The 26221-nt window shown below is 41.4% G+C and overlaps 3 protein-coding genes across 6 annotated transcripts; 1 reads left to right on the top strand and 2 right to left on the bottom strand.

Moving 5' to 3' along the window:
• Positions 1-383: 383 nt before the first annotated feature.
• Positions 384-4356, bottom strand: LOC109528080 (peptidyl-prolyl cis-trans isomerase FKBP4-like). The gene is made up of 3 exons (XM_019890366.1): positions 3931-4356; positions 694-838; positions 384-607 (listed from the first exon to the last, which is right to left on the bottom strand). The coding sequence occupies exons 1-3, from the start codon at positions 4021-4023 to the stop codon at positions 399-401; spliced, it is 447 nt and encodes a 148-aa protein (XP_019745925.1). The 5' UTR covers positions 4024-4356; the 3' UTR covers positions 384-398.
• A 207-nt stretch (positions 4357-4563) lies between these two features.
• ddx11 (DEAD/H (Asp-Glu-Ala-Asp/His) box helicase 11) lies at positions 4564-17289 on the top strand. 4 transcript variants are annotated; one of them, XR_002170639.1, is made up of 29 exons: positions 4564-4730; positions 5766-5904; positions 5978-6193; positions 6272-6358; positions 7182-7318; positions 7396-7453; positions 7581-7688; positions 8766-8853; positions 9125-9327; positions 9436-9510; positions 9757-9834; positions 9950-9996; positions 10313-10392; positions 10457-10498; positions 10617-10684; positions 11384-11422; positions 11515-11653; positions 11945-12070; positions 12149-12261; positions 13031-13103; positions 13752-13855; positions 14153-14302; positions 14540-14608; positions 15248-15351; positions 15681-15765; positions 15908-15983; positions 16069-16223; positions 16661-16757; positions 16788-17289. XR_002170639.1 is itself a non-coding variant. In XM_019890362.1 (28 exons), exons 2-28 carry the CDS (start codon positions 5776-5778, stop codon positions 16691-16693), a joined length of 2682 nt encoding a protein of 893 aa, XP_019745921.1. In that variant the 5' UTR covers positions 4564-4730; positions 5766-5775; the 3' UTR covers positions 16694-17289. The 4 variants fall into 4 exon arrangements, 3 of the variants coding, with proteins under 3 accessions (XP_019745921.1, XP_019745923.1, XP_019745922.1); XM_019890362.1 differs by having other exon boundaries at positions 16661-17289; XM_019890363.1 differs by lacking the exon at positions 4564-4730 and adding an exon at positions 4903-4988 and having other exon boundaries at positions 16661-17289.
• Positions 17171-26218, bottom strand: wash1 (WAS protein family homolog 1). The gene is made up of 11 exons (XM_019890365.1): positions 25973-26218; positions 23292-23432; positions 23075-23186; positions 22573-22719; positions 20411-20547; positions 20087-20222; positions 18962-19151; positions 18728-18892; positions 18351-18509; positions 17950-18018; positions 17171-17879 (listed from the first exon to the last, which is right to left on the bottom strand). The coding sequence occupies exons 1-11, from the start codon at positions 26143-26145 to the stop codon at positions 17737-17739; spliced, it is 1572 nt and encodes a 523-aa protein (XP_019745924.1). The 5' UTR covers positions 26146-26218; the 3' UTR covers positions 17171-17736.
• Between the last annotated feature and the right edge of the window lie 3 nt (positions 26219-26221).

Here is a 26221-nt window from a genome sequence, read left to right as displayed (position 1 = left end):
CCTCTATATTTTTGGACAGATTTCTTATTGGGTGGGGAGGGGCTGCTTGAATATGAGCATTTCCCTCCTTTGCAGGGCATGATTATCAGACTTCTAGTATGTCTAAAGATTACACTTGTTCAGTATTTACAAATGCAAATTAGAGTTAGGCCAATCCATGCCATTTGGGTACAAAAGACCCTTTAGAGGCAAGGGCTCGCAAGTCAATGTTTTGTCATCGTGTGTGGTCTCTCACATTAAAAAAAATAAAAAATAAAAAATCAGCTAAAATTGGTGTGCATCTCGCTCGACTAAACTGGAGCAAAATGGACTGCGCAATTTACCACAGTTAATTCTCTCTCAATTAGTTTACTGCCTTGAGAGGAAGATAACATGGGAAGTTGAGTCGATACTATGTCTCAAATCCTCTGGGCAACAACACTGATAATGAAACAAGGCCAACTTGGATGCATGTCAAGGCTTACCTCAAAAATAAGTTTTGAATCAGGGGGAATTTTGGGTGGGCTGCCGGCAGACCCATACGCATACTCAGGTTTACAGATGAGCTGGCAGAGCTCCCCCTCTTTCATAGTAGCCACGCCGATGTCCCATGCCTTTATGACTTGATCTGCACACGCAAACAGGGAAGACGGATGAAAACATTGTTGTCGGTGTGACGGGGTAATGTCTTCTCCCAAATGATGGGAAACCAACCTTTGCCCAGCTCAAAAGAGAACTTCTCTCCTCGGTCTCTGCTGGAGTCAAAGGTGGAGCCATCCAGGAGGGTGCCCACGTAGTGGACAAAAACTTTGTCCCCAATCATTGGCAGCTCTGTGCCAGTGCCTTCCCTTTTCACCAGCTGAAAACATAAGACAGCGAGGACATACAGTAGTACATTGTTTAATTTGTTCCGTGAATCAAGCTTGCGACTCCATTTAGTTTTATATCACATACATATTGCTCAATGAAATGCCACTTATGTGTTCCAGACAATATATGAGAATGTGAAAAAATGGTTTTAGAAAATGCATGCATGATATATATATATATATATATATATATATAATTTTTTTTAGACTGGTGCCAGTTCTGATATTCATCAGAATAAAATCCCAATAACGAAATAATCGTTCGATTACTTTTAAAATGTATAGTGAATGAAATAATGTACTTTTTGGTGCCTTAACACTTAAAACAATGAACATGTGAATTACAGGCAAAAACTGACTACTGCATTATCCTTTAGTATTCATTTTAAATGGACAATTCTTTGTCGATTTATTCATTCATTCATTCATTTATCTGGGGGGGGGGGCGATTTTTCAAAAGCTAATTTTGACCAGCCGATTAATAAGTCAGGCCCCATTAATTACTGTATGTACAGTAGCATCTATTTGTTGGATGCGTGCCTTTAAGGGCATGCATGGCCTTGTCGGTAACAACAGGACCTGGAGTCGGATTGGCCAGCTAATCTGTGTGCGACTGTCTGTGCGTGAATGTTCTCAGTTTCTGAATGTTCTCATTTTGTATGCGTGTGTGACTGTTTGTCCTATTCAATAAACAACCGAAAGAGTATCGGCACCTGTGGCTCTACTTGCCCACATGCATTACAGAACCTAAATTGCATCTTTTTTTTTTTTTTTTTTAAACTTCACTCTGGTGGCGGCAAATGTGAAGCTCTCTCAGAACTTAAATTCTGACTTGGCAACACTAAGTAAATAAAATCCTCCCAGCAGCATTCTGTAATGTGAAAAACTCAAGTTGGCACACTTGTTAGTCAAGGTTCCACCCTACAACCAAAAATAGGAGTGGGGACACAAAGAACACTGTTTGGCAAAAGTCTGTCATCGACATGCTCATATTTTTCCATTTTGTTGAATTTGCATCACAGGCGTGTTTCAGAAAGCTCCAAGCATTCTTGGCAGATGCTCAAGAACGAACATCACCAACAGGTTTTTCCATTATATGCCATTGCATTGAATAACTCGTGTAGCGTTTTACCCCATCGCCAAAATAAAATCAATTAGTGTAGTATTGTGGCGCATGAACGCCACCAATTAGAAATTCTGACCACTCGCATGCCAACAACTAATGAACATTATCGTAACATTCTCTGAACTTAAAAGGCTGCTGACATTGTAAGCCAATGCAAATCCGTTCAAACGCTGCAGCCTCCTTTGGCTTTGACATGACACGTGCTGTTTCCGATGCTTCAGAGTGGTTCTTTGGAACATCGCCCAACCCATGACAGTTGGACATCTTTAACAACTGCATCTCCGGACCAGTGGTTGGCAGCCTGCTATGGTAGCACACAGATTGGTTTCCCCTTTCGTGTGACCTGGCGCAAAACTGGTGGGCTTGATCCACAACGCTGTTTTTCAGGAAGACACAGCAGGCTCAGCCCGCCTTTGAGTGAATTCTAAACCATCAAAGAATGTCGGCCAATTTATCTGGTCAAGTAACTGTCTGAGAAAGTCTGCGTGGGGGTGGTTACATGAATTAACCTTGTTGTTTGGTAACAGTGAGTGCTGAGCTGTTCACACAGGGCAGATTTCGGAAAATGGCAGCCAACTAAATGATTTACACGGTTGTTTAATTTTACACTTGATGGCTGGCAGGCACTCCAGAGAAATATTTGTAGACAAAACATCCATGCATTTTCTTTATCCTCGTTTGGGTCTCAGGTGAGTTGGAGGACTTCCCAGCTGACTTTGTGACAAGAGGTGGGTTACTCTCTAGAGACCGATTGGCACCCAATTCATACACACCTACGTATGTGTCTTTCTTGAACAAAATACAAAACATGGAATTTTTTGGAATGCGGGAGAAAGACAGTACGAGAGAAAATCCAGGCAGACCTGGTTTGAACATAAGATAAGATAAGAAAACCTTTATTAGTCTCGCAATGGAGAAATTCCCAATTCACAGCAGCAAAGTTATGAATGGAAGAAGAAGAACAACAAAATCTGAGCTGAGATTCAAATTCCAAACATCAGAACTGTGAGATAGACTCGCAAAGTACTAAACCAATCACGACCAAGATTCACATGAACACCACCACCAACGCCCACTTCAACCTCTGAAAATGTCAAAGCAATCACCACCGTATTTTGGATTTTATGGACATGAAGCGTTTTCCTTCGTTTTGATATTTTCTGACACATGAATTTTAGTGGCGATTGGTCGTTTGCTAACCTTAAGCCTTGTTAATTTTTGTACCTACAGTGAATCTCTACGGGGAAGAAAAAGCTTGATGCTCCTATTATCCAAAATACTGTTGCAATTTTGTCAATATTTTCAGAGGTTGAAGTGGGCACAAAGAGAGATGTGCATGTGAATTTTGGTAAACGATTGGTTGTAGTTTTCTGACACGTTAAGCTTTTTTTTTTTTTACATAAAGCGTTTTAGACTGTCTCCGAGTGTAATTACCCTATTTTACTTAATTGGCCCGACAGGATTTCATTGCTAAAAATAATGCTACCTTTGATCTAAACCAGCGACCTAAGAGTGAATAGCAGATAAATTAAAGTGTCTCTGTTGATGAGCTATGTGATTTATTTCGTACAGACATCCATGTGCTTTTGCTCATTAAAACTTGAGAAACACTGCATCAAAAAGCAACGTAAACTCGGATCTTTACACGTTTTTTTTTTTTTTTGGTTGAAATACATAACATTGTTGTCACGTGGTCAACAACAACCAGGACCAAAAGGTTATTTATTTATGACACGTCTCAACATCTTATTTGGTCGCCAATGTTGATGATTCTAGAAGGTTTACATAGACGTCGTTACATCGAGCTGGTTAGACATTCCCACGATTAGTTACCAAAGACAATAAATAAACGGTTAGCAACCTGCCCGCCGTGCGTTAGCTGATGACAGCTAACGCTATTAGCCCATGCGCTTAAGGGTAGCAAAAAAGAGAGAGGCTCTCAATGTGAATAATTACCTTCAAAACACCTCCATCTTTCTTGGGAGTGATGTCGTCTCCTTCCATGGGGATGGCGTGGTGTCCTTCTGCCGTTTGCTCCTCGGCGGTCATTGCAAAAATGAGGCTACGCGAAACCGAAGCTTGACTTTAACTAGTACTCAAAAGCACTAACACCGACCTGGTGTGTTAACGCCTATCTTATACTACTGCTACCTCTTGTTTTGACCAAACCGCTAGTACAAACGACGCGTTAACCGGTCGCCGAGCAAAGCGCTTACGATTGAATGTCCGTAAAGCGTGCAAAGCTCACTCGTATATGAGATCCTGTCTAGCACCTCAAGCAAAGAACTTTCCAGACATTCTGGAAGGAACCATAGAGAAGAACCAAGCGCTTGGGGTGTTAAATAAATAAACCGGAATCTCCAGAAATGGCGGTTTTAAACAACTAGTAATAGCACAACAACTGAATCTTCTATCAGCACAATACGTCTCAGTTTTAACTACTCACAGTACAATATGGCTTTAAAAATTATATCAAAGCCAGACAAAACTGAAAAATTACATTTATATAATAAACCCGCCCTCGAGTGCTGCCTTTTCAGACAAAACGCGCACACGTTATATGAGCTTGTTCCTTATTGGCCCGCTTCGACGTCCTTTGCGCTCTCTTGGCGCGGGAGTTGAAACTACTCAAAACAGACTAACTCTTTACCATTTTTCCATATCCTTTGTCATATAAAGATGCAATTTACTCCGAAATGATTATTTATGCTACCCAAAGTACCACTAGTTCACCTGACGGGATCGTAAAAGGAACTGTAAGTAATCCTAAATGAGGCGTTTTGTAGCGTTTAATCACGAGACGATCGTGGTTGTGGATCTTGCTAAACTTGTTCATTGTGACTGAAAAGTGCGCAATCAACCAGATCTATTCTAGGTCGACAAAAGTGCGCTGAACATTTATTTTTAGAAGTATTCACTAGTTAACAAAGTTATACAGTATAAGGAAAGAAACAAGGAGGCGTGTGGGTGCGTGCGTGTGTGTTTTGACCAAGGTGGAGACCCCAAAAGTGAAGGTTAGCCCCTTCTTTCGTCCTCCGACCTCCCCTTTTCCTTTCATACGATCTCACAACCGGGTTTGAAACCACAAGACTGACCATGACACCCTAATTTGAAACCTTAGCCCTTCTTTAAAACCGTAACCCTGGCTTTAAACCATAATTTGAAACGCTAACTACAAACTATAACATTGGCGAGAAACTCGATTTAGAAACCCGAATCTTGTCTTGAAGCCTTATTTTAAAGCCCTAATACTTGCCTTGAAACCCTATTTTTAAAGAATAACCGCTTACTACCATAACTTAAAAATGTGAGCACTGTAGCTTTTATTGAAATTTATGCAAATTGGAATTTGTGTGTCCGGAAAACGTTGATGGATGTTACAGTTTTGAAGGCGGGCCGAACTGTGTTTAATAAATGTAACTGTAACAAGTGTACTGTCATTGTGTTTTGTTTTACAATTCAAAACAGTACCCAGGTGTCTTAAAAACATGTCAGTGGCATGATTTTGTCAAAATATTCCAACGAGGATTTTTACAGCATATTCCAGAGAAAGACTGTGTGAGGGCGATTATTACGCTAACTATCCCCATTGTTTCATAACTTTCAAACAAATGTTTTTAGCAATAAGAAGATAACTAAAGATTTCCTGGGTTGTTTAGTTTCACACTTGATGGACAGACAGGCATTCCAGAGGCCCAAATATTTGTAAACAATCATGAAAAAGTCAATTCTCGTGTTGCAATACCACATGTGGTTGCCTTTAAGTGTAATGTGTCCCATTTGGTCCTCAGGTTTGTCATCATGGCGAATGAGAGATCCCAATTTCCATTTCCTTACCAGCCTTACACCATCCAAGAGGAGTTCATGCGCTGCTTGTATAGTGCACTGGACCAGGGCAAAGTTGGCATCTTTGAAAGCCCCACAGGGACGGTATGCTTGTGTATTTGAGAGCATGATACGTGCAAGATGATTCCAAATGAAATATGTTTTGCCTCTGATCCAGGGCAAATCTCTCAGTCTGATATGCGGAGCGCTGAGCTGGCTTACAGACTTTGAAACCAAAAGAAAGCAAGAAGCGGCCGCCCTGCTGGAGAAGGGCCAGACGTCACTTTCTCCATCCGACCCAGAGGCCTCCGCCCAAAGTTTGTCCACAGAGCCAGATTGGATTACTAGTTTTGTACAGAAAAAGGCTGAACGGGATTTAGTGTCAAAGTTGAAGGTGAGGGCTTATCAGTTAAGAAGTTAAGAATGATAGAAATCAGAATGCTCACATTGGTCTGTTTTTGTTCCGTTTCAGGAGGATGAAATGAAAAGGCAGAAGCGAGAGGAGCGCTTAGAACTGATTAGAACGAATGTTCAACTCAAGTATGCAATGAAAAGAAAGGTAAGCTCCAGTATCTTGCTTAAAATGATTGCTTGGTTGTCTGTGAAGAATTGGTTTGTGTTGTATGTTGTGTACAGTGGGCATGGAATAAAATCATTTGAAAACTTCGTGCATAACTTTTTCAAGTGGATTCAAAGTACTCACTGCGACAAAAGAGCAACATCTGCACCTGAGGTGTAACCAACGGAAAAGACTGAGATGACTCAAGGTGAAAAAAAAAGTGACTGAAGCTGAGAAAAGCTGGAAAATAAATCAGACCCACAGACTGATGAGTCAGAGGTTTAGCTTTTTAACAAGCTCATTTGTGAAACTCATTGGAGGTAATGTGGCTTAGTCTGTCATGTCTTCTAGGACGACAGGCTCATTAATCTTCATTTATGTGACACATAACGTCAGACTCAGAAATCTACCGAAGCGTTTTGCCTGCTAATTTACCTTCTTAAGGTAGCAAGCTAATGGTACAAAACGCAAAAGGAGTTTATCCGGGGCACGACTTCAACCCCATAGAGAATGCATTTTACCCGCTGACAAGGAGACTAAGTTTCTGATCGTGATTGAAATACCTGGAAATAGAAGTTTAATTGTTGATCATGTGACATTCAGCTATAGATGTCTAAATTAGATTTATTTTCAGTCTTCAGAAATAAAGGAACTGGCCTCAGCTCTCTTCAGGTCACCCCCACACACGTTTTAAGTTGCCTCGGTCGGGCCGCCTTCTAAAACTTTAATCTTGCACTGGACTCATTCTTTTTGTTAATAAGAATGTTGGTTTGTAAACAACTGGACTACTACAAGGGTATTTCTTTCTTTTGTCTGTCCATAGAGTTGTGATGAGGATGAAGCATTCAAGTTATTGCAGTGCACTAAAGAGGATCAAACCGACGTAGCGGCAAATCAAGATGACGAGGATCTTATTATCGCAGAGTATGAAAGTGACGACGATTCCAAGTCAAAAAGCAGGTGTGAACGGCCATTCGACTTGGAACCTTTGTGATGTAATCACACACCATAACGGCAGGATGTGTACATCTCCTCAGATTCTGCGTGGGAGAGGATGAAGAGGTTGACGAGCTAGTCGAGGAGCATGTCACAAAGGTCGTGTGATGTCTAGCATTATGTAGTGTGCTGTCATGTGAATACTGAACAGATGCATAATGTGTGTGTGTGTGTGTGTGTGTGTGTGTGTGTGTGTGTGTGTGTGTGTGTGTGTGTGTGTAAACAGATTTACTACTGCAGTCGCACACACTCACAGCTTGCTCAGTTTGTCCATGAAGTTCAGAAGAGCCCCTTCAGCAAGGACATCAGTCTGGTCACGCTGGGCTCCCGGCAGGTGAAACTCACACACTTACCAACCGAGCCACATACCTAATTTGTCTACCCAAGATAAAGCTGACCTGCCCAACAAACCAACATACCTAACTACTTGTCCAACCTACCTATCCACCAAACCAATCTACCAACCTACTCAGACTGCACAATATTGGAAAAACATGTGATATCGATATTATTGCAATATTTAACATGTGCCTAAAGATATTGCATTTGTATTATCGAATGAAAGAAATACTTTGTTTTCATGTAGACAAATCATCAAGTTCAATGTATTCGTGTGTAATTAATTGTAATGTACCTACATACTGTTCACCTGTTGGATGGTGGTACACATGACTGGTCAAATTCAGATAAAAGAATACAATTCCATATTAAAGTTATTGCGCATATTTGTTGTTCGCAAATTGCACTGGCCACTATCGCAATAACGATATTTTTTGATCTGTTGCACAGCTTCTTCTTCTCCTTTCGGCACGTCCCTTTTCAGGGGTCGCCACAGCGAGTCATTAATTCCCATCCGTCCCTGCAAACCGCCCTATCAACTCGCATGTCCGTCTTGGCAAAAGTTTTACGCCGGATGCCCTTCCTGACGCAACCCTCCCCATTTCTCCGGGCTTGGGACCGGCACCGGGGAACAGTGTACCCCCAGGGGAGGGCACTGCTCCCCAGCGGCTGGGTTGATCTGTTGCACAGCGCCACTATCTAATTATCTGACCTCCCAACCAACGCTAAACTAGCTACCAACCTGTCTAACCTATCTAGTTAGCTCCCTACCTATGCTAGGTAGCTAGCTAGCTACCCTCCTACCTACTTGCCTCTCTGCCTACCTGCCAAACAAGCCTACTTACCTCCTAAACAAAGCTGCCAAATCACCCTACTGTAAGGAATTCTTTGACGGGGAAAAAAAAAACTTTGTATCACCCTACAGTATGAAACTAACCTACAAAACCAACACAACCAACCCACCTTTATAATCTACCAACCTAGCTACAGTTGTGAAGATTGCTGTTAGAAGCATATTCTTGCCGTACTTGCTGAAACTTGCTGCTAAACACAATGTGATCTTGCTTTCCAGAATCTTTGCGTCAATGAGGAGGTGCGACGCCTTGGCAGTCTTCAGCGCATCAATGATCGCTGCATGGAGATGCAGAAAAACAAACACAGTAAGAAAATACACTTTTGACAAGCCACAGATGATATACCATTTATTTACTGATGTTTTAAATGCATTGCTGAGGTACAGTGTCAGATCGGAGCTTGGTATCAACAGATATCCAAAACAAAGTGACTTGGACTTGGGTGACATTCCGAGTACAAATTATTTTTTACTGTCAATCATATACAATACATGTTTTGATAACTTGGCACAATAGGGAGAAAACAAAACTTGGTTAATTCGTACCACTGCTTTCAAGAATGGTATGTCATTTGTAGAAAGGCCACATCACGACGATGACGCTAAAAGGAAACGAGGCTCGGCGAAGAGTGGTTGTCCGTACAACAAGATCTCGGCGCTGCAACAGATGCGGGACGAGCTCCTGGGCAGCGTCCATGACATCGAGCAACTTCTGAAGCTGGGCAAGGAAAGCCATTCGTGTCCCTACTACGCCACACGCCTTGCTGTCCCACCGGCACAGGTTTGTACTCAACATTGTCATCCTCTTCCTCCTCTCATTGCTCATTCAGGGACTTCAGGTCTTATTTGTCCAGAAGCTGAATTGCTTGCGTTGCTTTTGTTTGCGCAGTTGGTGGTGTTGCCTTATCAGATGGTGCTGCATGAAGCCACCAGGCGGGCGGCAGGGATTCAGCTGAAGGACCAGGTAGTCAACAAGATTATCAAGAATACAGTATGTCCGTTTTACAATACCTAACATTAAAACGACAATGCGATGATTCCATGTAGGATTTAAAAAGTGTACACATCCTTTTTTAAATTTGAAAAGGGGTGTGTTTTGAAAAAAAAAGTGTGTGTGTGTGTGTGCGCGCGCGCGCGCGCGCGCACACACACACACACACAGCAGTAATGAAGTGGTGCATTGGCGACAGTAGAATGTGTTTGTAAACAGGTGTTGATCATAGACGAAGCTCACAACCTGAGTGACACACTCTCCTGCATACACAGTGCAGAGCTCAGCGGTGCGCAGGTAAACGCACTACTTGCACACAGTGTGTACCCAACTTTTTTTTTTTTTTTTTTTTTTTTTTTTTTTGTGAATGTACTGTATGCGACCTGAGATATCCTAATATTGTCACTTACAGCTTTGCCGGGCTCACTCGCAGCTCAGCCAATATGCTGAGCGCTTCAGGTGAGTAACTTTGACATCTGTACTTCTTAACTAAAGGAGACGTATGATGGAAAATTAAAATGATTAATTTTTCCCACATTGTGATGTCACAAGCATGTTTTTTGACACCATCCCGCCCCTACACACAGTTTCTCCACCCACAATTTTGATGCTAGTTTAGGCAAAGATTAGGGCTGGGTGAAATATTGGTATCCTGTCGCCGTTATTTAGATATGAACATTCAAGGTATTATTATCGAAAATCAAATTGGTATAAATCAACTTTGTGAGCTTATCCACAATTAATCCACAATATGTCTCCTTTTCTTCTTCATCAGGAGCCGGCTGAAGGCGAAGAATGTCATGTACATCAAACAAGTTCTGTTTGTGATTGAGGGGTTGGTGCGAGTGCTGGGAGGTGAGTGAAAGCATTTATTTTTCGTTTGGCGAACGGTGCTGTGATGTAAATCCTATCCTCTCAGGCAAGGTGGGTCAGAATCCACAGAGCCAAACCACGGAAGCAGGTCAGACAACATTCACACACACACACACACACACACACACACACACACACACACACACACAGGCAAAAATCTGTAAGAAACTTGATCATGAATTCTTTTTTTTTTTTTTTTTTTTCAGCAACAGAGATGCTCACCATCAACAACTTTCTGTTCAGAGCTCAAATTGACAACATCAACTTGTTTAAGGTAATCGTTAAAGCATTGAAACTTGAATATAGTGAATATTTTTTTCAAAAATATATTTTTTATGTATTATTTGTTTATCTCCACCTGCTTCATTATGTAGATGTGCAGAATCAAAGACACAACAGGTTTGGGGAAACCCTCCCCCCCAAAACATTTTTTCTGATGAAATCTTCACACTATTTGCAGAATGCTATGAAGGAGATAACGAAATTAGCATCGATGTTGTCATGTGATAACCCTGAAGGCAACAGATATTTAACCACAAATGGTGCAGAAACACATGTAGACAGCTACTATACACACAGGAATATTCTTTTTCTTCTGCGAAAAACCTCAAATAGTGCTGCGGCTTACTGAGCAGTTGTGACTTTCTTTAGATTCTATTTAATTGTTATTGCTGTATGTTTTTATGAAGTACAACACTGCAGAGTGTTATTTTTCACATTAAAAAGGAACAAATTAAAAGCCTGTCCATTCATTTCAATGGAGAAACCCAGTTTTAGGTATGTAGTCAAGACACCACTGTGATATATTTTTAAAATCCAAATTTGCATATAGCTGTTCAGGCCGGTGAATGCGTTTCAACACAACTCAAACTGAGAATGATGAGTTTGAGTATGAGTCAATACATTATATTGCGTAATTGATCAACTTTGCTATAATATAACCTAAAACTTGTCTTTCTCTTTGTTTCGCTAGCTGCACAGATATTTTGAGAAGAGCATGATCAGCAGAAAAGTAAGACAGCAGGGAGTGATGTTCTGTGTGCTGCAATTGCAAAAAAAAAAAAAAAAACAACCTCACAATGGTCTCTGCTTTGTTTTCCACAGCTAGGTGGTTTTGTGGAGAAATATGTGGGTTCGGGCGTGACTCCGCACACTCCCATTGGCTCCAATAAGGAGAATCGGCGCACGGAGGGCTTGAACCGCTACCTTCAGTCCCTGCACGGCACCCAGAGCACGGCACCAGGTTGGAAATCAGACGCTTGTCGAATAGAACGACGTAATATTGCTTGAACACACTTGTTGGTGTAGAACGACACCGGATCAAATTCAAATGTGCTGTGTTTGTATTTGATGCAGTTCGACAACAAATATGATCGCAAGATTGTTAAATTCAGGGTCAAAACGGGGCTTATTATGGAAAATTGCTAGGATAGACTCCACCTGATTTGCAGACATAATAAGGACACGCATTACAGATAACTGATGAATAGAACTTCCCTTCTCAAGTTTGTAATTCAGCTCCTCTTGTCTGCAGCTTCGCCAAATGACCAACAGGGGTCATCAGAGGCACTGGCCGCTTCCCCCATGATGCAAGTAGAGGGCTTCTTCATGGCTCTCACCAACAGCAACACTGACGGCCGGGTGGTTATACACAGACAAGGTACTGTCTTAAACTCACAGCACTATAAACAAGGTCAGTAAAGGCACCAATAGTAAATTGAAGTGTGCAAATGTGCAGGAAATCTGTCGGAGAGCAGCGTCAAGTTCCTTCTCTTGAACCCGGCTGTCCACTTTGCCCAGGTGTTGAAGGAGTGCAGGGCCGTCATCATCGCGGGAGGAACCATGCAGCCTGTGAGTTCCTCTTGAGCAAAAAAAAAAAAAAAATTCATGGCAGGGGGCATTTTACAGGACGCTTAATAAGAAACAAAAATTCATATTGTTTATATGTTTACCACTACCTAGGCACGACCTATAGGTTGTAAAAAAAAAATAGAATCACTGATTTATAGTGCATTTCATACACAAAGTAACTCAATATGCTTCACATATTGTAATTCAAAGTACATTTAAAAGAAGTTAGAGATTTAAAAGAAAAGTAAAGAAATTGAAAGTAAAATTACTAAGAGAGAAACAGTGCAAGAACAAGATTTTGGAAAACATGATTTTTAAAATATTTTGAAAGACCTTAATCATAGGGATTTTTAAAAAATACACAGCCGGCTGTGTGTAATTCACAGGATTTTACAGTATTCACCTTAACTTTATGAAGCCTTTTTAAACAACCATTGTTGTATACAAAGTGCTGTACGTGGAGAAAAAATGAGTCATACAATAACAAAGACAGTTCAAACAACAACAACTCAGTAAACACAAAAACAGTCAGCACTATAAAACACTAAAACAATGCTGAGTCTCGTGCTGAGTCAAAAGCCATAGGATAAAAATGTGTTTTGAAAATGGAAGTCAAGTCCAAAATTTTCTTTTCAACATTTTCTACACGGCCCCACCAGGATTTTTATTCATCGCTGGTGAGTCTGGAACGTATAGCCCACAATAAACGGGGGTTCACTGTAATGACAAAAATCTGATTTCCCCTGATACTGAAAGCTGCTCTGTGCAGGTGTCAGACTTCAAACAAGAGCTGCTGTTTTCCGCCGGAGTGCGAGAAGAGCGCATCGCCGAGTTTTCCTGTGGTAAGTGGGACCCCATTTGGCATCACGGCCACTCTGCTAAATATCCGTAACGGCTTTGCCGTTATTTCTGCTTTTGTAGCAAAGGACAGTAAAAGCGCGTTTAGTATGCGGAGGGATTCTCCTTTGTCCTCATGAGTATCAAATCAATACTTTTTAAGAGCTTTGAGGGCAACATCGCTCAATATTGAGCTCTTGTTTGAGAGGTGAACTAATATAGGGCAATAAACATTTGGCTCATCCCATTCTATTTTTCTGAAAGAGGGTTGTTTTATTGCATGTTTTTACGCCAGGCATAGTAAAATTCTTGGTTGCACCCTGATGACTAGATCATGTCGTGACATCTCAGTAAAACTGCATGGAAATAAGCTATTTTGTTGCAAAAGAAGAATAGAAATTGACACTGCGTGGGACAGAGAATCGAGTGTCTAATAAAAGCATAGAAGCCACTGTTGGAGCAGATACAGTAATTTTATTCAAGCACGAGACCTGACACCATTATGCTGAAACTGATTTTAAATGGTTTCAAATGCGCTTCCATATATTAAATTAAGGTCACCATTTTTATTTGATTATTATTATTATTATTTATTATTATTGTTATTTTTGTTTGTTTATGTTATTTCATGTTCCATTCTTTTGTCTTTGCAGGCCATGTCATTCCACCTGAGAACATCCTCCCCATTGTCCTGTGCAGCGGTCCATCCGGTCAGGAGCTAGATTTCACATACCAAAACAGAGACTCTCCTCGCATGGTAACACTCAAACATGCACACACAACACATTTTTCCCTCTCAAGTGGGACAATTATGTGTCATGGCAAAAGGAGAACAAAAATGGAATTTGATATCTTCAGATTGGGATCAGAGCTCTTCTAAATGATTAAAATCCAGTAGGTATTGGATATGGGACATATGTCTCTTGAAATGTATATGAAAGAGAGGAGACAATCGGATACAAACATTAATTCGAAATTAGGCACATGGCCCTGCTGTTTAAATCAAGGCTGCAGTATGTGTAATTTTTATGAAACATGTTGTACTTAATGACAGATGGACGAGACGGGCCGCATCCTCTCAAACATCTGCAACGTGGTGCCAGGTGGTGTGGTGTGTTTCTTCCCCTCATACGAGTACTCGAGGCGCGTTGTGGCCCACTGGGAGTCTGCCGGTGTTCTGACCCGACTTGCCAACAAGAAGAAGGTAGGCTTTGTTCAAGAGTCAAGCTGCCTTCATAAACCTTCATTAAAAGGTGTTGTTTTGTTTCACATTTTTACATTTTATCAAAATAAATTATGCTCTGGCTTTTCGTTTGCTTTTGTTTGACCAAATTGTATGACTTCTGGGGACGTCCACTGCATCAGGGGAAAAAAAAGTAAAACAATCCGCTTGAGGTTCCTTATAAATTTCTCATCTTAAAGCCAAATTTGATTTCTTCAGATATTCCAGGAGCCCAAGAAGGCCAACCAGGTGGAGCAAGTGCTGAGCGAGTTCTCACGTTGTATCCAGGTGAAGAACAGTCATTTGCCATACTCACATGTGGAATCCTGCTGAATATGAACAATGGTACCCAGTTAATGGAGTTATGAGCTGTATCGCAGCCATTTTTTTGGTCTGTTTTTGCTTTGTGTTGCAAGCCAAAGTTTGACTTTGAAGTAGACAGTACTTCAGTCATTTTGCCACTAAATGGGGGCAGCAAATTTTCAATCATTTAGCCACTCTTAGTTCATGTGGTTTAGCAGTGAAAGTACAGGTTCAGTTGAGTTTTGTGTAGCTGTTGTGACAAATTATTATTATTATTTTTTTTTTAATCGTAGTTCCTTAGAAAGCGAGTGTCCAGAAGAAGCAGCTACACAACGTCAATTGAATAAAAGCTTGAATTTTTAGTAGAAGGGGTAGGACACTTTATAGCTGCGTACTGTGTAGTCCAATGTAAGCATGTACAGACTGACTAATAGGGGTCCCAGGATTGACCTCTGGAGAATCCCTCAATTCATTCAATTCGGGATTGGCATTGTGGACTTCAAATAATTTCAAAGTGGAAAGCTGGTTTGGGTTACAAGTGATTTGAGTTACAAGCATGGTCACTGAACGAGTTAAACTGGCATCACTGTACACCATGTCCATAAATGTCATGTCTCTTAACAGAGATGCACTCAGCAAGGAGGCGGCAGCCTAACGGGGGCACTGCTGTTCTCCGTGGTGGGCGGAAAGATGAGCGAGGGCATCAATTTCTCTGATGACCTCGGCAGGTATGTGCTTTGGGAAGACAGGTCACTCTTGCAAAAGAGATTGTCAATCTCAATAAGCTTTTGACCTGGTTAAATAAAGGTCAACAAGTTTTTCCATGAAACAAAAAAAAAATCTACCAAGGATCATGTTTACATACATGCCAAAGGGGGCCTTTTTCCGAATATAAATTATTTGTAAAATGATCTCGATCTCTCTCTTTTCATAGATAGATAGATATTTCTATCCCAGCTAAATCAGTTAAAATTCTAAATAAGATTGAGATTTTGTTCAAGCCATGTCGTTCAGCCCTATGTAGATGACTTTTGTCTCATGTACTTATGACTTCCAGGTGTGTGGTGATGGTGGGAATGCCTTATCCAAATATCAAATCACCGGAACTGCATGAAAAGATGTCGTACCTGGACAAACACCTGGTAAGACACCATCCTGCTTTCCATTTACATGTATTTTTTTTAACATGACATTTCTTCATGGCTTTTTAAAAAGACACTTCGGAATGGCTTTTGGAATTGGGATGAAAATGTATGCCTCCTTTAAAACCTTGGAATATTCCAGACTCACAGCGGGGGGAAGAGCCCGGGCCAAGCACTCATAGAAAATCTCTGCATGAAGGCTGTCAATCAATCAATAGGTATGGTAAATCATTTGATGTCTCCACTAGTCATTCAACTTGTTTGTCATCAACAACAAGAGTTTTTCTTTCCTCACCTGAAAAGGCAGAGCTATCCGTCACCGTAGTGACTACTCTTCCATTGTGCTGTGCGACCGACGCTACTCCCGTCCCGCCACCCTCACAAAACTTCCTGCGTGGATCCGGAGTCGCACCAGCACGCACCAAAGCTTCGGCCCCGGATTCGCTGCCTTGCGGAAGGTGAGGAGCAGGCAGATACAGGGGTCACTTGACTTACTCTAGGGGGGGCCAAAACTTTTTTTTTTTGTGTCACATAGAGTAATGCCTCTACATGTGGTCAAAGAGCGCCATGGCCGCCAGTGCATATTCATCCGTTTATTGAATGGGGGAAATATAAATTGAGGAGCTGCTGCAGGCCACTACTTACGCTCAGACACCAACACGCAGAATAACTGGCCAACCCGACACCAGATCCTACAGTCACTCACTACACACCGCAACCCTTGTTTTTATTTTTGTTGAATGACATTTTGATACAATGCATGCTATTTCAGTTTATTTCATTGGGGACCATTGAATTACTGATCAAATGAACTTGAAAGTCAAGGTAGCGGGACTTAATTAGGTCTCAATTTACAATCAACTCATTCTCATTGTCCAATGTTCTTCCTTTTCAGTTCTTTGTGGAGAAGAAGCAAAATGTCGACTAGTTTTAACCCGCACTAGATTCCGAGGACTGCAATTCTGGTGTTGCATGTCCTTCACAGCCACTATTTGCCAGAAATTCCCGCTGCCCCTTCAATGTTGCCGTCGGGTTCCTTGACCAGTGTTCTTCTCGTCTTTGGATGGTTTTGGTAGGACATCCAGTTCTTGGTGCCTTATTTTCTCTACTTAATGATGTCTTCTTCTGTCCTATTCTTATTTAAAAGAAATGTACCCTTTTCCTGACTTAAACCTTTGAAAAACAAGATCCCTATGATGCTATGGAAGCTCTGCACATCATAGCTTATGCTGTAAGATCTGACAACAAACGTGTCAGGAAAAGCCCACTGCAATGTTTTTGTGGTTTATCAGAGGCACTTGAAATGCTGGCAGGTGTATGCTGACTCATGAATTTGAATGAATGTGAATTGTCTGAACAAAGCCCCTCAGTTATAAAAGTGTGCACACACTTGTTCAACCACATTATCTCATTTCTTTATTTTTACTTTGCCACCGTAAAAGCTTCCACATGTTTTTCAGTTGAGGTGTACAGGTCGCATGAGTTGTAGGGTAAAAGGTTTTAAATGATTTATCTTGGTCTCACCAAAAGCATATGAACAAGGGTGTGTAGACTTTTTCTATTCACTGTGAGTCTGCAACATTGTTGCAACATTACTAGTTGCTGCGTGTCCAACTGAATTATTGAAGCGGCGACAATGCTGCACGGCTTTCATTTGCCACATTAAATATTGAAGGTGCATTGTTACGTAATGCAAACATTGGTTTATTGAAGAGAAAAACGTGTGAGCGAAATGCGTCGACGGCTCACGAGCATCGCTACTCGTGGTAAAATTCTGAAACTTGTACACGAGTGACACCATTTTACAGTCAAATGTTATATAATCTAGTTTGGTACATTCTTTCTGTAATAAACTATTAAGTGCTTTTGTATTGTTCATAGAGTTGCAAAATTGCAGACAATTTTCAAAGTTGGAAATGAAAATTTCCCAACCCTAATTATCTGTACATTAAATCTTCACTGTCCACTTCTTCAGACCTCCCAGTCGTCATCATCTGTCGCCGTTTGCGGGGCGGGAAGCGGTGGGATGACGTCAGACATTCTTGCAAACGCTCCTCCGGTGCCGGCGGGGGGGTCGGTTGAATCCCCGCCAACCGGGCCCTTCCCAGAAATACCTGAAGAAAGAGAGGATGGGTCGTTTTCATCTCCGCCAAATAGGCATTACGCTTGCGTTTTTTTGTGTACCTTTCCTGCGCATGGCGAGTTTGTTGAAGAGATCGGACATGAAGTCCCCACCGGTAGTTCCTGCTACGACTGCTCAGAGATGACAAATAAGTAGCATTTGTTAAGCGATTGTCTGACTCTGATAAGAGACGTCGTTTGCTAGTGGTGCGCATGACATCACGGTAAAAAGGTGTTTGTTCTTAGTTTTACTTTGAGACAGTGTGGTTATTTTCTTCGCAAACTTTTGGCTACGCTTCTCATTGAAATATTATTGTAATAACCACAAAAGGGAACAACGAGAGCGACTCACGTCACTAACCCGAGTTTGCTCGCCGGTTACACTTCACTCTCAATTGCACATTGGCGACGCTAAAAGCTGCCTTTGGTGTCGCCGTGAATAAAACATGCCCCCCCCTTCCCACCTTGTTCCTGCTCCTTCTGTTTCTTCTTCTCCATTTTGCGCTCCTTGACGTTGCGCAACTTGGCTTTGCCAATGCCGCCAGCATTGCGGATAGACTCAAGGAGGCTGGCTCGGCCGTCTGAAGGCTGGACCACCTCGCTGGGTGCCCCAGAAACTGGGCCTATGGAGTCAGGGGAAAAAAGGTGAGGGAGTGTTTGGAATGGTTCATTTGATCCCATACAGCTTGATTAGGGCTGGGTGATATAGTCTTAAAAAAAGACAAAAGAATAATCAAGGGGGTGTTTTTTGGGATGTAATTTTTTTTTTCACATTCTGGCAATAAAAAAAGCTTTTTCCGCTTGAGCATTATTTTTCATCTTTCTTTTATGATTGGCAAACCTGAACTTGGAACTTCGACTCCGTCTGAAGTGGTTTCAGCAGGAAGCAGCGGAGGGGGTGGCGGAGGAGGTGGACCTGCGGCAGTGTCAGGTGCAGGAGGAGGAGGAGGAGGAGGTGGTGGTGGCGGTGGCGGAGGAGGAGGGAGAACACTAGGGTGAAGCTCACCTAAAACAGGATGTGGTCAGTCAAGGGACACTTTGGCTGGTTTCACACTTTCTCCGACTATTTTAATACTTGCGCTGTCCTCCGAGAAGGCCGGAAGCTCAGGAATGATGTGCGTGGGTCCCGACGGGGCGAAGCCAGGACCCAGGTCGGCGCTGTAGGACAAGTCGTCGGCGATGCCTGGCAGGTCTGGCAGGTATGACGGCACGTCGATCTCTGGCACCTGACCCAAGTCTGGCACGTAGAAGTAGTTCTCTGCCGTCTGTCAAAACATCGTCGACCATCTTCAAAGCACAGCTTTGAAATATCATCCTGGATTTATTACATGGTTGAAGTGACACAAGAACGGGAAGATTTTTGCTCCAAATTGGCCAGGTTACAAGATTAATGGCATCCACTGTTCATTTCAATTCCATTTATATCAATGGGGAAAGTTGATTTTATACATAAATGAGTTTCTGCCCAGTCCACATAAATGCTATGTATCATTGAATATTTATATGATTAAAGTAGGCATGTGGAGTTTTTTTATACATAAATGAGTTTCTGCCCAGTCCACATAGATGCTATGTATCATTGAATATTTTTATATGATTAAAGTAGGCATGTGGATCTCTGCCGTCTGTCAAAACATCGTCGACCATCTTCAAAGCACAGCTTTGAAATATCATCCTGGATTTATATTATATGGTTGAAGTGACACAAGAACGGGAAGAATTTTGCTCCCAATTGGCCAGGTTACAAGATTAATGGCATCCACCGTTCATTTCAATTCCATTTATATCAATAGGCAAAGTTGATTTTATACATAAATGAGTTTCTGCCCAGTCCACATAAATGCTATGTATCATTGAATATTTATATGATTAAAGTAGGCATGTGGAGTTTGTTTATGTGTTTCAGTGTAAACACAGCCATATGGGATATGCGTCACGAGAAATCCTCACGGAAATCGACCATTAATAAAAACATGGATCTACTTTGCATTAAATTTGAAATGGGCACTTCTACCTCCAGCGTAAATCCATCCCAAGACTACGTTTTTTACAACAGACAAGATTTCAGTGACACACTGCTCCTTCACCAAGGTCCATGAAGGCATTTTTGGATGAGCAAGAGTTAAAAAAAAAAAAAAAGCCATTCGATTTGATGGTTAGGGCGTCCCAATACTCTGGGAAAAGGGCTGTTCTAAGTTACCAGTCTCTCAAGCTGCTCTCTCTTTGTGATGGACAATGGAGCGTCAAAAGGTTTCTCCTCTTTTTCTGTCTCGATGGTCATGTGCGTCTTGATCACAGCTCCCGCCAGAGGATCGAGGAAGACGTACTTCTTGTAGCTTTAACACATAATGGAAGGAGGGAATTAAACAATGTGTTTTGTATTTTATGTGCTTACGTGATGCAAATGCGGGACAAATATTTTTTTTCTGTACTGAAGTGGATTTTTTCAGTTCTCTGTACTTTTGAGTATTTACGGTACTTCATGACTGTTCGTGTGTGCATGTGTGCGTGCACGTGGACTCACAGGTTTTCGGTGGTGTTGAAGAGCAACAACGAGCTGACGGAGGAGATGTTACGTGGCAGGCTGCCCAGCCCTTCTTCCGTCTCATCCTCTGACTTCTTCTTGTTGCCGGCACACACAGGGAAGTAGACCAGCTTCTCCTGCCAGGGAGACAAACAATGGAAGATGAGGTGACTTTTATCAATTCCATGAGCAAATGTTTCTGTAGAACCTATTGAAGTATTTGATGAAAAACAAATATTATTGCAAATTTTTGTGCCCTCTCTACAACACCCAATCACCCTGCAACTTTTAAAGTGTCATGTCTGTGTTGAAGTAGCTCGCGTTAGCCATATTTTTTTTTGCCATGTTTTATTCCAGAAAATGTCATAGCATGAAAGTTAAAAAAAAAACATGAAAGTAAAAGTTTAACAAGTATTTTTCTTTTTAATCATACAATTTGAAAGCTAATGGTGGAAGTAACTTTGAAATCTAATGTGTGAGGCCAACGTTAGGCTTCCTTTGCTCTTTCAATGCTATTTATTGTTTAAATAATAATCTTCAACATTGAAAGCCAACATGGGAGCTAATTGCAGAAGCTAATGTTGAACCGAACAGTAACCTAGAAGCTAACATTGGAAGCTAACTGTAGAAGCTAACTCTAGCTTTCAATGCTGAAAGCTAACATGGAAAGCTAACATTAGAGGTAACAACGGAAACTAACTTGGGAATTTAATGGTGGAAGCTTTTGTTGAAGTTAATGTTGAGAGCTAACATTGGAGCATTCTTTGAAAGCTTACGTTGGTGCTAACTTTGGAAGCTAACATGGACCTTCCTTAGCTCTAAAACTGATGGTGACATTGGAAGCTAACTTAAGACGAGGTATTTCTAAAGGTCATGGAAACTAATTTTGGAATCTAAAGATAAAAAGTTGTTTGCAAAATAGGTATTTATAAATGATAATATTTGTCACAGAGTCAAAAATATAACAAAATAGGGAATAGGAAAGAAGGAATAGTACTTTTAAGCGTTGTAAAGCGGCAACACACCCCAACGTCCTCACACTTCAATCAAATTTTTAAAAAAATCTATAAGCTATTTATTTTTAAAGCTAATGTAAGATGAGTTCGAATTATAAAAGTGTTTTGTGACCATAGTTTGAAGTATATCTTCGTTTGAAACTATTAATATTCGTAATTTGAAACATTTTTAGGAGGCAAGGAATCGCAAAATTGTTGCCATTTCGGTCAGAGCTTGGTTCCAAACCCCTGTAAGTTGTGAAGGTTCACTGGAAAAGTCCAGGTAAATGCAGGCAGAACTGAAACAGATGTTTCTCCATGTGGGAAACTGAATAATGCATGTGTGCACCAAAGGAAATTGCACAATGTGTTTTCTTCTGTCTCGAGACAAGACACTTGGAAAAATCTTATTACAAAACAAAGCAGTGCTACCGATGGAAACACTGTATGTGTTTATTTTTCTTAAATGGCAAATGGAGTTCACTGATATTGCGCTTTGTCTAGAGAGACATATTGTGCATTTTTGCTCCCAATTTAAAACAGTTCCCGGGTGTCTCAACATCAGGAATTGTAGTACCGGTACTTTTCACTGTCTTTAGAGCCTTGTTGAACTCGGCCTGTTTAGAGGGAGTTCAAAAAAGCCACCGCTCAGACCCCGAGTATGGCTTTCATTACCATGACAACTAGGGACCAAGCTACTTAAAACAAAGCAAGCACAAACTGCTGTGTTCATGTGAGCCCCCATAAACAAACATGGATTGTTTTTTCACTCCTGATGGCAGCACTTAATTACCAAGCCACCAACTTATACTTGTCATTTTGAGCGTCTAGATGCAACGGACACATTCCCAAACAATTCCCAACCACCATGTTCACAACTTAACTCAACATTCGTATGTGCCGCTTATCAGAAATTAACACCAATCTGCACATCCAAACAACACTACAGCTTTACTTATTTTGGCTTTGACATGATAGACATCATCGCGTAGTCCATCTATCGCTTGAAAATGAGAAAGCCTCACCCAGCCTAGTTTCCAAATCATGGGCGGAGAAACTCGGTGTGGCAGTTGTATTTTGGAAATTAACTGCTGTGTCACATCATAATCTAATAGAATTCATCGCAGACTCAGTCACATTCACATTTGGGGAAAATAGGAAGATGACCTGTAAAGTCTTCTCATCAAAGGGTCGAAGTTTGTTCTGTATTCTATGTCGAGGGCGGGCTTGTGATGAAGGGTCGGAGGCTCCGGTGAAGATAGACAAGTAGTCCTGCAGTCGGTCTGGGGCCGGGTACTTGGCACTGGAGAAAACCTAGAAAAAGAGAACTTTTTAAAGGAGACATTTAATCTGGTCTACCCCACTCCTTGAAACATTTTCCAGGTGTCTATTTTCATTGTTTCTATGACAACCAGGCAAAAAGATTGGGGTGTGTGACGAGGATAATGGCTCCTTGTGGCATAGCAGCTCAGAATGTTCAGAAAAAAAAAGTGTTTGTCCTGCATGTAATAAATCCAATGAAAAATGAATTGCTCTCGTTAACTAAAGGTTGAGCAGATTTCAATACTATGGCGTCGGATGTTTCTCTTCCAACGCCACTGAAGAAGTCAGCTTTACAGTCACGTCTCCCCAACTCAAGAGTGTGTTTTTCCATTTGTTTCGACTTTACCTTGGTGGCTTTTTTACTGCCTTTGATCCGGTCAACACGAGCCTGAACCAGTCGGATCCGGTCGTTGACGCTCTGCAGGTGGCAGCGATTTTTCTCGACACTTTCGGACACTCTATAAACACCACACGAGGCCAAAAAAAAATCTCAATTCTTTTTAGAAACCGAGTTCCTGAAACTTGAATGTTGAGAATTGTATGCTAAATTGCGTGGAGCTTACCTCCTAAAGATGTCAGTAGAGATGGTCTCCAGGAGGAACAATGCATCTGCTATCTGGTGAACAGCCTCCTCTCTCCTCAAGTCTGGCTGGATGAGAGGCACTGAGTACACCTGACCCTCCAGGCAGAGCTTCTGGGTCATCCTGCATTACAAAGGGTAAAACAAACCAGAGGTGAAGTCAACATGGGTCACTCAGTTTCATGTTACCTGGTTATGACAGTAAAACAACACACACGCACACCAGCTTAGGTGTGAAAGGGTGTGCCCAAAATCACGGTTAGATGCATAAAGTATATCAGAAAATGGAGTACATCCTTCATATACTATATTTGTATGTATATTCTATGTAAAAGCTCTGGCTATATCCCCACCTAACTCAATGCTAGAATATAATGATGACCACATTAAATATTGACACTTTGGCCCAAATGGATATCTTCGCATATCAGTGTACTCACTTTTGCTGCCAGGTGTTTAAGACATGAATTGGTGTGTATTGAGTTATTTTAAGGGGACAGTAAATTGGCTCACTACTTAATGGTTTTACAAAGTGTCATTAATTCAGTGTTGCCCCATAAAAATACATAATACATACTACACGTGTACTCACTTTTATGAGATACTGTATTAAGCTCACGGTACAATGTGTATAGTAAGGGACCAAAATGCTCGCATGCATGTGTACACACAAAAACACACACAAAACGTTATCTTTTGTGTCAACAAGAACAGATTTAATGACATCAACAATGAAACAGCAGGCTAAATCTTTTCTTTGAAGGTATGTGAAACATTAACACTTTCTCGTTCGATAATGAAGGATGCAGACACTGTGTGGCAGTAACAGAACAGCATTAATTATTACAGAAACAACACAAGTAATGGATTTTGCTACTGTTTTTGCTCTGTCTAAAAAGCCCGAGGGAGCCTGTTCACATGCCACAGAAAGTTGGGCTGGTACTCCGCTTTCCCCTTATGTTGTACATATTTTCACTTTCATGTGAAGATTTTTGAGTCAACAAGCTTGACGTACAGTCTTGCAAAAAACTGAGCTACATAATGTTTGTTTACGGGCTGCGTGCGGTGGGAATTCGGGACATCTTGCCCCTGACCTAATGTTAAGCGTGGAAACCCTACGAAGTGCTCATGTGTGGGTGTTTTAGTTGCGACAGAAGCAAGTACGAGTCTTCAGGGAAATGCACATTGAGTTCATCAGCTCATTTCATTAGCATTCGCACTCAACTGACTCTCACATGACTGTAGCAGCAACAACACATGATCCCGTAAGAGTATTTCAGTATGTCAACCCTTTAAATGCATAATCGAACGTTTAAACGGGAAATACACACTCATATTGAAAGAATTAAAAACATAAGATTCCGTTCATTCATATTATAGTCTTTTTACACTATCGTGACGATCAAAGCTTATGCACTTTACAGCAATTGGAAAGAAACGCCGTAACAGTCACATTGCAAAAACAATTAGAAAACTGCGCCATATGAAAAACAAAATTCCTTACCTGACCATTGATTTTGTGTAATTGCTAACACATTTGTATATGGAAAAACGCTAGGCTAACAGCACTAGCAAAACAACGGTCGGTTTACTTCCGCGTCGACGTGCCGTGTGACTTCACGATTCTTCATGTTGCGTTCAGTTACCTTCGGAAATGTTTTTCGCAGTTGAATCAAGATGCATGTGGAAAAGGCGACATAATAGTTACACTGGAAAGGAGATAAAAAAACTCACGTTCTTACAAGTTCCAGCCCATGTATGTGGAGGGTCAAAACTCGGTTAGCAAAACAATTCTCACTTCACTTGAGCGTCTACGTGTCACGTGATTTGTTATACCTGGACTGTAATCTTTGTGGCATTTAATTACACACGGAAATGCACGGCTCTTTCTGGTTGGTAAACGGACAAAGTAACCACATGACTGTAGTTGTGGTACTTTATTGTTTGTTATATTATATTGAAAGAATACATATATTTACTTGTTACTTTCTAGTCCTTAAATCTATTTCAGCGCCGACATGTTGCTCCCTTACAGGTCAATGTCCTAAAACCAAGCCACTGCTGGCGCCAAGGCCATATAAAATGGGTAGAATGCGTCAAGGGCATCCAGCGAAAAATCTGTAGGGTAAAAACACAAAACAAAACAATGTCCGCAGCGTCTACGTGTCACGTGATTTGTTATACCTGGACGATAATCTTTGTGGCATTTAATTACACACGGAAATGTACGGCTCTTTCTGGTTGGTAAACGGGCAAAGTAACCACATTACTGTAGTTGTGGTACTTTATTGTTTGTTATATTATATTGAAAGAATACATATATTTACTTGTTACTTTCTAGTCCTTAAATCTATTTCAGCGCCGACATGTTGCTCCCTTACAGGTCAATGTCCTAAAACCAAGCCACTGCTGGCGTCAAGGCCATATAAAATGGGTAGAATGCGTCAAGGGGATCCAGCGAAAAATCTGTAGGGTAAAAAAACAAAACAAAACAATGTCCGTGACTCGCTGTGGCGACCCCTGGGACAAACCGAAAGTCACGACTTCAACTACACTTCAGCATTTGTATGTTTAAAGGAGTCGAATTAGTATGCACTTGTACTGCAGAGTCGAGTTATTTTTACTCTGCACGTCTACTTAACGATGTGAGTACTTTTTAGTCACCTTCGAACATGCGTAAGCACGTTTTGCGGCCGATGTTTAACCTTCAGGTGCTGCTTTGATGTCGCACCGCCTGTAGGGTTCGTGTTTGTCCTGAAGTTTGATCGTGCCTGTGCGTAATGGCGCATCAGTGCCTCCTTCTCCTCCTCCTCTTTCCTCTCCCCCCTCCCTTCCATCACAGCTGGATCTAGTTCCTCTCTTCAGCACCTCAGCGCAGTGAGAGAGGGAGACAGGAGGGAGGGAGCAGGAGGC

Source organism: Hippocampus comes, unplaced genomic scaffold (assembly GCF_001891065.2).
Source record: "Hippocampus comes isolate QL1 unplaced genomic scaffold, H_comes_QL1_v1.1 scaffold88, whole genome shotgun sequence".
Classification (NCBI taxonomy): Eukaryota; Metazoa; Chordata; class Actinopteri; order Syngnathiformes; family Syngnathidae; genus Hippocampus; species Hippocampus comes.
The sequence above is the reverse complement of the archived record's forward strand: the minus strand, read 5'-3'. Positions and strand labels throughout refer to the sequence as shown.